The sequence below is a fragment of the Pelobates fuscus genome, chromosome 6, assembly GCF_036172605.1.
Source record: "Pelobates fuscus isolate aPelFus1 chromosome 6, aPelFus1.pri, whole genome shotgun sequence".
Lineage (NCBI taxonomy): Eukaryota > Metazoa > Chordata > Amphibia > Anura > Pelobatidae > Pelobates > Pelobates fuscus.
Window position 1 is genome coordinate 277,526,756 of NC_086322.1, and position 10,145 is coordinate 277,536,900.

At 35.6% G+C, this 10,145-nt stretch overlaps 1 protein-coding gene across 1 annotated transcript; it reads left to right on the forward strand.

The window, feature by feature from the left end:
• The first annotated feature begins 1,278 nt into the window (after positions 1–1,278).
• Positions 1,279–6,750, forward strand: LOC134614936 (keratin, type I cytoskeletal 19-like). The gene is made up of 8 exons (XM_063459219.1): positions 1,279–1,904; positions 3,164–3,246; positions 3,409–3,565; positions 4,167–4,328; positions 4,972–5,097; positions 5,193–5,413; positions 5,965–5,999; positions 6,491–6,750. The coding sequence occupies exons 1-8, from the start codon at positions 1,347–1,349 to the stop codon at positions 6,550–6,552; spliced, it is 1,404 nt and encodes a 467-aa protein (XP_063315289.1). The 5' UTR covers positions 1,279–1,346; the 3' UTR covers positions 6,553–6,750.
• The last annotated feature ends 3,395 nt before the right edge of the window (positions 6,751–10,145 follow it).

The following is a 10,145-nucleotide window of genomic DNA, read 5'->3' on the forward strand; positions in this document are numbered from 1 at the left end:
CTAAACAGCATTTTGACACCTTAAGGTGAGCTTAGGGTTAACCAGTTGCTAATTACTACCAAACACGTTAATGTCCAGGACACAGCACCACAGAATTATACACACACACGTATGCCATATCTTGATATTATTTTTTTTTTATGTTCAATTCTGAGTGCCAATATTGCTAGGATGTTGCAAACATGTTCGTTCTCAAATAGAGTGTTATATATTAGGCATTCCCGCCTACCTTGTTATGTTCTCAATACAAAAAATGTGCAATTTTCTATGCCACTGTTTATCCTATCTATGCATGAATATGATTGTACGCTGTTGTGGCGTATGGCTTTGATTTGTATTAACCTGCACAACAAAAATAAAGTATTAAAACAATTTTTTTTTTAAATAATACAATTTTAAAAAATTAAATAAATAAAAATCAATATAATAAATAAAACAAAAAGGGGAGATTGGGTGGCACAGTGATTTAGGTTAAGCAACAACGATGCTTCCAGATTCACCAACACGGGTTACAGAAGTGCAGAATAAACCCCCCTTTAGATATATTTGTTTTTTTGCAACATTTTAGCAACTCGTGCCCCATTATGCCGATCAACCCAAAGCCTCAAGACGTTCTAAAACACAAACCACAAGTTTCCAGGCCAATAGCCTTGCAGTAACAAGGTGTAAAGGTTCTATAGCCATCCTGAAACCAGTTAGCATTAACCCTATAGTTGCCCTAACCATACAGAGCTTCATAATTTGCTTATGAACTTATAGCTTTTCCCATGTGAGAGTTCTTACACATCAGTCTACTCTTTGGGCTAGTTTGTGGGTCCAAAGAACTTCTAACATTTGGCTTTAAATGAATTCAACATTGTGCTTAAAATCTCAAATATTTTGCATAAACATAGAATCTCCCAAAAACAATGTCTTTATATTTTCTAATACAATTTGTGCATGTGGTATGCCTTTACTAAGGCAAGGCATTTGCAAGAATACTTGGATAAAGCACATTTTGGTATTTAAAGATCTAAATTATCTGCCACTTTCCTTTCATGCTTCAATGATGCTGCATTTCAATGTTTTTAAGGTGTGGTAATGACTATACAGCTTTGCTATAAATCTGGAAGCACTCCCTCCTCCCTGTGATCTTTTTTAGGGAAACCAACAAATGTCTCTCATATTAGAAAGATCAACAATAAAATGAAAAGAAATAAAATGTCTGTGAATGCCCAATAAAATTATTTTATTTTCTTCAACGCCCGCTGAACTACGTATAAGAGAGGAACCACAGGCAGTGAGCATTTGTACATCAATTGACATTGTAATCTATACAGCCAATTGTCTCCCGTCTCTTCTTCAACATGAGCCACGGAATAAAGTCAACATCAGGATCCCTGAAGGGAATCAGTCATGTTGGTGGCCACTGTTCCAAGATCTCAAGCCATGTGTCTACCGTTCATCATGGAGGATCTCATAAAGCCATTCATGGAGGATCACATAAAGTACACAGTGGAGGATCAAACCTGTCTCTCGGAGGATTAAATTTAGGACATCATAGTGGTCACTTCAGAGCCCCAAGTGTCCATGGTGGATCAGGAGGTAAAGGTATCTCTATTTCCAAACACAGCCATGGGCATAGCTCTGGAAGTCTACATGGTGGAAATAGTCATGGTGGCCATTTTAGCAGCTTCGCAAGCCATGGTGGTTGGAAGAATGATGGGATGTTCAGTGTTAATGAGAAAGAAACCATGCAGCTTCTGAATGATCGACTGGCTTCCTATCTGGAGAAAGTCCGCTCACTTGAGCAGGAAAATGCCCAACTGGAGAGGAATATCCGAGAGTGGTATGAGAAGCATCAACCCAGTGCTTTTCCTGACTTCAGCAACTTCTTTAGAACCATTCAGGACCTTCAGTGTCAGGTGAGATAAAATTTACATTTTTGCGCTTAAAATATTTATTAAACACATATTAAACAAATAAGTACAAATAAATATACTGGAATCACAATCTAGACATTAAATGAACTAGTCTGACTTTAACTGTGATGTTTATGTATTGTATGAAGTTCTTTAAAGATCTACAAAGGAATCCACCATTAAAAACTAAAATATACAATTTAGAAGATATACCCAAAGTAAAATCTGCAAGTATTATGTTTCAGCCCAAATATGTAAAGTGTTTAAAGTCAACAGGGGAGATCCTTAGGGCAGTGAAAATATCATAATTTCTGGGGAAGCACACACTTTGCATTTGGGTAGTTTCATTACTCATTATAGATCCCCAAAATGTATTGCAGCACCATGTATGCTGTTTATTTTATTGTTATGTAAATATGTATTTGGTTAATTGTCCATTACTTACATTGTGTTGCACAGATCACACAGCTTTACATCATGTATAATAAATTTATTTTTGAATATAATAAATTTATATTTGATTTATCAGCGGTGAGTTAATCAGTGGCTCAGTCACTTTAATTGAGACATCTTTTCAAAGAACTCAAATGCAATGACTGATGCTGTTGATGGATCCTGAATGTCAGGGGTCAAGAACACAAACTATTGTTTAGAATTTAGGATCAAATAGTGCTCTTACCACTGTTAACATGTGTCTCCCTTGCTCGGAAATGTGTATTGTAAAGTCTTGAAGACTATTCTAGGGAGTTAAAAACAAGTAATACAATAATATACATATGTCTTTTAGATAAAATGTTCAATATTATTTTATTAAACATCGAAATAAACTCACTAATGTATTAGCCAAGTGAGTTGATAAAATAGATTGTTAGATTAACACAGTGACTATAGAACCTCTCTAATCCTCTGGGTAACAGTTTGAACTCAATATCCATTGATTCTTCCCTTCATTCTCATGAATCTGATAAATATGATATTGAGTTGGTATATGACATTTCTTCTGTAGAGCACAAATTAACAGAAATCACAATTTAAATTGTCACCATGTTATATATAAAGAAAAAAAAAGCAAAGCATATTAATAGACCATAGAATAGAGAAAAGAACAGTGCAGTATTATCTTCCGTTGCTTACTTTTGATTTTAGCTACGAGGACAAAAGCAAAACTGTTTGCGGAATATAGTTAGATGTCACTACATACATGTTCTGAAAGACATTCATGGATTACTGTGAATATTAGAAAATATATTTGTATGTTACAGATCTCTGCAGCCACTGTGGAAAATGCTAGGGTTGTTCTACAAATAGACAATGCCAGGTTGGCCGCCGATGACTTCAAGAACAAGTAAGCAAATTATATAATGATCATTAAGTTAAAAGGAGATAAATAAATGGCACAACATTGAAGGCTTTTTGATATCATAGGATCTGTTATTAGTATTTATTAAATGATCTATATTGGAAAAGATTAGTTTATATTTATTTTTACGCATTCATTTTTACATAGGTACGAGATGGAACTCCGACTGAGGAACAATGTTGAGGCAGATGTAAGTGGTCTACGTAGAGTTCTAGAAGGCTTGAACTCAGAAAGATGCGACCTTGAAGTCCAGGTGCAGAACCTTCAGGAAGAGCTGCAGCAAATGAAGAGAAACCATGAAGAGGTAATCATGTGCTTAAAGTGATCCTGTCATGACAGATATAGGTTTGCAGTTTTCTAACCGTCTGCCTTGACTCACATTATAAAATGAGTAGTACACTTGCTGCAAGATACATTTATCCTGCATAACCCAGTTTGGGAAGCACAGACTTGCTTTTCATAACAGGATTAAAGTCCCAGACACTTTATTCTGTGTAAATACAACATTTCTGTTCTCTTTCTCCATTCTGAGATTGTCTGTCCAAAGCTGCTGCAATAAATCATTCTAGCTGTTTCTCTCCTCTCTCCATGCTGGTGCTGCTTTGAGAGGGTCTGCCCCTCGTCCATATTTCCCCTTGTAAGCATTGCTTTCCCTTAGGTTGAATTCAAGCAAGAGACATACACAGATTAGGTTTTCCCTGACAACAGATATGCAGAGCACCATCTTCTTATCTCTGTACAGAGTGAACTGACAGAGAAGGGATGAAAGGCAATTTTTGAACCTCTGATTTTTTATAAATCTATTGACATTTGCTAGAAAATCTGCTAGCACTATGTAGAGATGAAATTGAATGCAAATGTCCCAAACATGCTTAATCATTATCTATTTTATTTGTATTTTATAGGAAGTGAACTCTCTGCGTGCTCAGTTGGGTCAAAGAGTAAATGTGGAAGTGGATGCTGCTCCATCTGTAGATCTCAATCGATCATTGTCTGAGATACGAGAGCAATATGAAAACCTGATGGATAGGAACCTGAGGGAAGTTGAGAACATGTTCTTGCAAAGGGTAAATAAGTGTTTACCAGACTTTAGGATTAACACTAATACAATATTTTATGTAATATATGTTACATTGATTATACTGTAATGAAATTTAGAAAATAACATATTGGAAATTTGATAAATAAACCATTTAATCTTTACATACATATTTATGTAAATTTATACTAGTGCATTTTAGTGACAATAGAGTGGAATGTGTGAAACCTACTATCATAAAGATGGACATGCTATTACTTAGATATACCTTATAGGTACTTATTTTCATACGTAGCCCAAATTCAATCAAACCCTCATGACCACTGGGAGTGGCAGAGAGACTTGGTTTCCCCTTCATCACTTTATAACACACTAATGAAGGGGTTAGGTTATTGGCAGCAGGCTAGTCCATGGGGGAAGGAGTGGCGTTACTACTTGGAGTCCACTTGGTCACTTTAGAACTTTGTGAAAAAGGGCTTAAAATGTTTTCTAAAGGGTGTGGACCTTTGAGAACGGTAAGGGCTAGAAAGACTGGGTTAGACTCTGCATTTACTTCCATGGCTGAGTCACACTCATGATTTCTGCTAGTGAGGGGAACTTGAAATGGAGACACAGACATCTTTACTAAATGCTATATTCTCTTTTTATGTATTCTGTATCTGTTTTCACAGACTGAGGAGTTGAATCGTGAAGTAATTTCAGGTTCCGAGCAGTTGCAGTCTGTCCAAACTGAGGTAATTGAGCTCAGACGTAGCGTCCAGACATTGGAAATTGAACTGCAAAGCCTGCAAAGCATGGTAAGCACAGAAAATAATCATAAAATACAAGAACTTTCATTTTGCTAAAGCAGCAGCAACATTTTCATAATTTCTTCAACATATTGTCATTTAAGAAATGTGCTCTGGAAGGCACCTTGGCAGAAACAGAAGCCAGTTACAGCTCCCAACTCTCCCAACTGCAAGGTATGATCAACAACGTTGAATCTCAGCTGTCACAGATCCGATCTGACCTGGAGCACCAGAACCATGAGTACAAAATTCTCATGGACCAAAAGACCCACCTGGAGCTGGAGATTGCCACCTACAAACGCCTTCTAGATGGACATGACATCCAGTACGTAGATTTATTTGTTATGATTTGGGCTTTATATAAAAACATTTTTTAAAAAGCATATTGGTGCCACTGTCATGTCCAGTATAAAAATAATATAACAACGAGTATTCATATAGTGCCTTCCTCCCAGTGGGACTCAAAGCACGCTCTCTGAATTAACCAAATTAGCAGCTGAATAGTATTTAGATATTATTATTACCCAATTGATGGTACTCATTTTATCAAACTCAGAAGGATGAAGGGCTGAGTTGACCCTGCCAGGATTCGAACCTGTGGCATTGTAGTCAGGGAACTTACCAACTGAGCAACCTCACCGAATGAACTCTGTGTTCCTCTGTCTCTTGAAGTTTCAAGATTATTATATTAACAATTTTACAGTTGTTTCATTGGGTGTTGGGTTGGTTGTTCACCATAGCACTAGTCAAATTATCAAATTAGAAAGTACTTGTATGCAAATATGGATATTATTGAACATTAACGGGTAACTCCAAGCACCATGACTAATTCAGTGATTTGCTGGATTTAATTTTTGGTATTCATATCTTTTTTAGTGTTTCTGGACATAACTTTTCAAGTGGCAAAGAAGGTAAAGTATTCTTTTTGTCCCCATTAAAAATCAATACATAAATTAAAAATAATATTTTATGCTTGTGTATCAATTTGAGTTGTTTTGCACCCAAACATCATAGATTTCACATAAATTAAATTGTTTATTTAAACATTGCTCTAACGTCTTGATTTGATACTTCTGGATAACCTTTTTAATTGATCACAATCTGCTAGAAAAACTGTTCAAATGCTTTATCTACAAAAAAAATACCTTCTGATACTCCTATCCCAGGTTTCCAAACTGCTCGTGAATTGGAAAAAAAGCTCAACATTTAATTTTTTTCTTGATCTCTCACTCGTTATGCCTATTTTAATTTGTTGTTCTAACTTTGTAGAGGCATTATACATTGTCATTTTTTTTTCTATCCAAATATCTGCATGTTTATTTATATGTAAAAAAAAAAAAAAAACTTTTTTCGAGTCATTTCAAAATAAACATATAGTTATGACTGTTTATTCTGTTTTTAGGGTCTCACCATCACGCCACAATTTCCCATCATACCTCAGAACATGCCCACCACACCAAATAGATGGGAGAAACAAACTGATTGGAGCAGAGCAGGAAATCTTCATGCATCTTCCTAAAAGTTGATAAATCTGTCTCTTTAAATTTGTGTTTGAATTTCTCTCCTATAAAATCATCCCTTCTCTTTATATAGACAAATTAAGGTTTTCTGCATTTGCTTTGTGTATCATTTTCTCAAATTAAATCTATCTGTTTCATGCAATTATGGCTACTGTCTATTATTTCAAGTTTGTATTTTAGAACATCAACACCCTTCATTGGAGTGCATACAGTGTGTTTGTGAGTTTTTTCTCCTCTACTCATATATCATTTACACTGTTTTATCAGTACTATTCTATTCTATTTTTTCTTTTATATATATGTAAAACTTACTTAAACTTTTTGGGTATTTACCCATAGAATTATATGTAATTAAAGGTGATATAGTTACATAGCTGAAAAGAGACTTGCGTCCATCAAGTTCAGCCTTCCTCACATATGTTTTTGCTGTTGATCCAAAAGAAGGCAAAACACCTAGTCTGAAGCGCTTCCAATTTTGCAACAAACTAGGAAAAAAATTCCTTCTTGACCCCAAAATAGCAGTCAGATGTCTCATTGGATCAAGCAGCTATTACCCCACTAATTAGAAATTATATCCCTGTATGTTATGTGTTTGCAAGTATTTATCCAATTGCTGTTTTAACATCTGTATAAACTCTGATAAAACCACCTCTTCAGGCAGAGCATTCCATATCCTTATTGCCCTTACTGTAAACAAAACCTTTTCTTTGCCTTAGATGAAATCCCATTTCTTCCAGCCTAAATGCGTGACCCTGTGTCCTATGTATAGCCCTGTTTATGAAAAGATTTCCAGATAATGGTTTGTACTGGCCCTGAATATATTTGTGTAATGTTATCATATCCCCTCTGAGGCACCGTTTTTCCAAAGTTAAGTTTTTAAACCTTTCTTCATAACTAAAATGCTAAATTACTTTTAGCAATTTTGTAGCTCATCTCTGCACTTTTTCTAGTGCCATGATATCCTTCTTTAGAAAAGGTGCCCAAAATTGCACAACATATTCAAGGTGTGGTCTTACCAGCGATTTATAAAGAGGCAAAATTACATTTTCTGTGACACAAAAAATAACAGAAGAAGGGCTAAAATTGTACTCACAAGTAGAGTGCTGGCAAACTGCACTGTGGTATCAGCGTGGGTGGTATGATCCGGGATCCGGTTTCTTTTACATTGAAGACTAACCTATTGTGAGGAACCGTATCAAATGCCTTGGCAAAATCCAAGTAGATCACATCCAGTGCAACACCCTGATCTAAACGTCTACTTACTTCTTCGTAGAATGCAATTAGGTTAGTTTGACATGACCTATGTTTCATAAAACCATGCTGATTTTTGCTAACAACAAAGTTCTTCCCAATGAATTCCTGAATATGATCCCTTAATAGCCCTTCAAATATTTTCCCAGTCACAGAAGTTAAGCTCACAGGTCTATAATTTCCAGGCAAGGATTTTGAACCCTTTTTAAATATTGGAACATCTGCCTTCCTCCAATCATTCGGTACAATAACTGAAACAAAAGAATCTTGGAAGATTAAATACAGAGGTTCACTTATTCCCCCAATTAGTAAAGTTAAAGAGTGTGTTTTACTTTACTTTAGCACTATCTGCAATATTTGTACTATATATTGTGATATGTTCACAGTGTTACAGACCATATCATTTATTTATTAGCAGAAACACTTTCTAACTGTATTATTGAATGAGCATATTCTTGTGTTTGTTTTTTAACCCCTTAACACCGCAGCCAAATGTACAAGTTGTGAACGAAACAAAATGTAAACAAAACCTGGCATTTGCGCTATATGTCTGTCCAACCGTAATTCACCTCTTTCATATTAAATGCACCCCCCTTATTATATATCATTGTATTCAGGGGAAACAGGGCTTTCATTTAATATCAAATATTTAGCTATGAAACATAATTTAATATGAAAACAATGGGAGAAAATAAGATTTTTTTATTTTTTTAGTTCTACATGACATTTTAACTGTGCATGTCATAATACTGTTTGCTTTTACTGCAATACAATACACATATTTGTATTCAGCAAAGTCTCACGTGTAAAACAGTACCCCCTATGTGTTTTGGGAAGTTACAGGGTCAAATATAGCGTGTTACATTTGAAATTGAAATTCGCCAGATTGGTTACGTTGCCTTTGAGACTGAATAGTAGCCCAGGAAATAAATTTACATCCATAATGGCATACCATTTGCAATAGTAGACGACCCAAGGTATTGCAAATGGGGTATGTCCAGTCTTTTTTAGTAGCCATTTGGTCACAAACACTGGCCAAAGTTAGCGTTAGTATTTGTTTGTGTGTGAAAAATGCAAAAAACGCCAATTTTGGCCAGTGTTTGTGACTAAGTGGCTACTAAAAAAAGACTGGACATACCCTATTTGCAATACCTTGGGTTGTCTACTATTGCAAATAGTATGCCATCATAGGGGTAATTTTCATTCTTGGGCTACCATAGGGTCATAAAGGCAACATAAGAAATCTGGCGAATTTTAATGTGAAAAAAATGAAACACAAGCCTTATATTTGACGCTGTAATTTTTGAAAACACCATAAAACCTGTACATGAGGGGTACTGTTGTACTCGGGAGACTTCGCTGAACACAAATATTTGTGTTTCAAAACAGTAAAAAGTATTGCAGCAATAATATCGTCCGTGTAAGTGCTGTTTGTGCGTGAAAAATGCAAAAAATGTCACTTTTACTGGCGATATCATCGTTGTAATACATTTTACTGTTTTGAAACACTAATATTTGTGTTCAGCGAAGTCTCCCGAGTAGAACTGTGCCCCCCATGTACAGGTTTTATGGTGTCTTGGAAAGTTATAGGGTTAAATATAGTGCTAGCAAATTAAATTCCCCATACTTTTGGCATGGGTTGTCAGGCAGGTCCCGCTAATTGTAATTAATTAGGATACCTAATTATGTAAAATTATAACATAAATATATGTGTAGAATTAATATATGTATATATATATATATATACATATGTGTGATGTGGATTAATTTAGAAATAAACAAATATGTTTAAATGTCTATCTGTTCCTGTCCAAATCTGAGATGATTAAATTGCGTATACGCAGAAGTAAGCTCACACTGACACATGGAGTTCAGGTTAAAAGCACTTCAGAAATTTTAATGCCATCTGGTTGGAAAAAAGTTATGCAGGCCTTTTTAAATGCAAAATGACATCATCATTGGTTATCAGATAATAACAAATAAACATCATTAATTGGATTAAATGTTATGTGACTATATCAGTGTCCACCCATCAATATTATTAATTGGCTCAGGGGTTTGAGTGACTAGCTGGGTGTCCTCCCACCGGGAGGTGGTATTGTTCTGGACAAGGGTGTGGACAGAAGGCTCAGGCGCCATTTTTCCCAGCATGAGTTTTACTCGGTGGAAAGGGGGGCTTGAGCGTCATTTTACACAGTCAGCGATGTCAATCTTGTGGTCAGGTGCAAAGTTCTTTTATGAATAGAACATTTCATTAGTACAGTGTTCTCATGGCCTTGGCTCTGG

Coding starts and splice junctions, on each gene's coding strand:
- LOC134614936 (XM_063459219.1), top strand. CDS start 1,347: ATGAGCCACGGAATAAAGTCAACATCAGGATCCCTGAAGGGAATCAGT. Junction 4,329..4,971: donor AGAACATGTTCTTGCAAAGG/GTAAATAAGTGT, acceptor CTGTTTTCACAG/ACTGAGGAGTTGAATCGTGA. Junction 5,414..5,964: donor CTAGATGGACATGACATCCA/GTACGTAGATTT, acceptor TATCTTTTTTAG/TGTTTCTGGACATAACTTTT.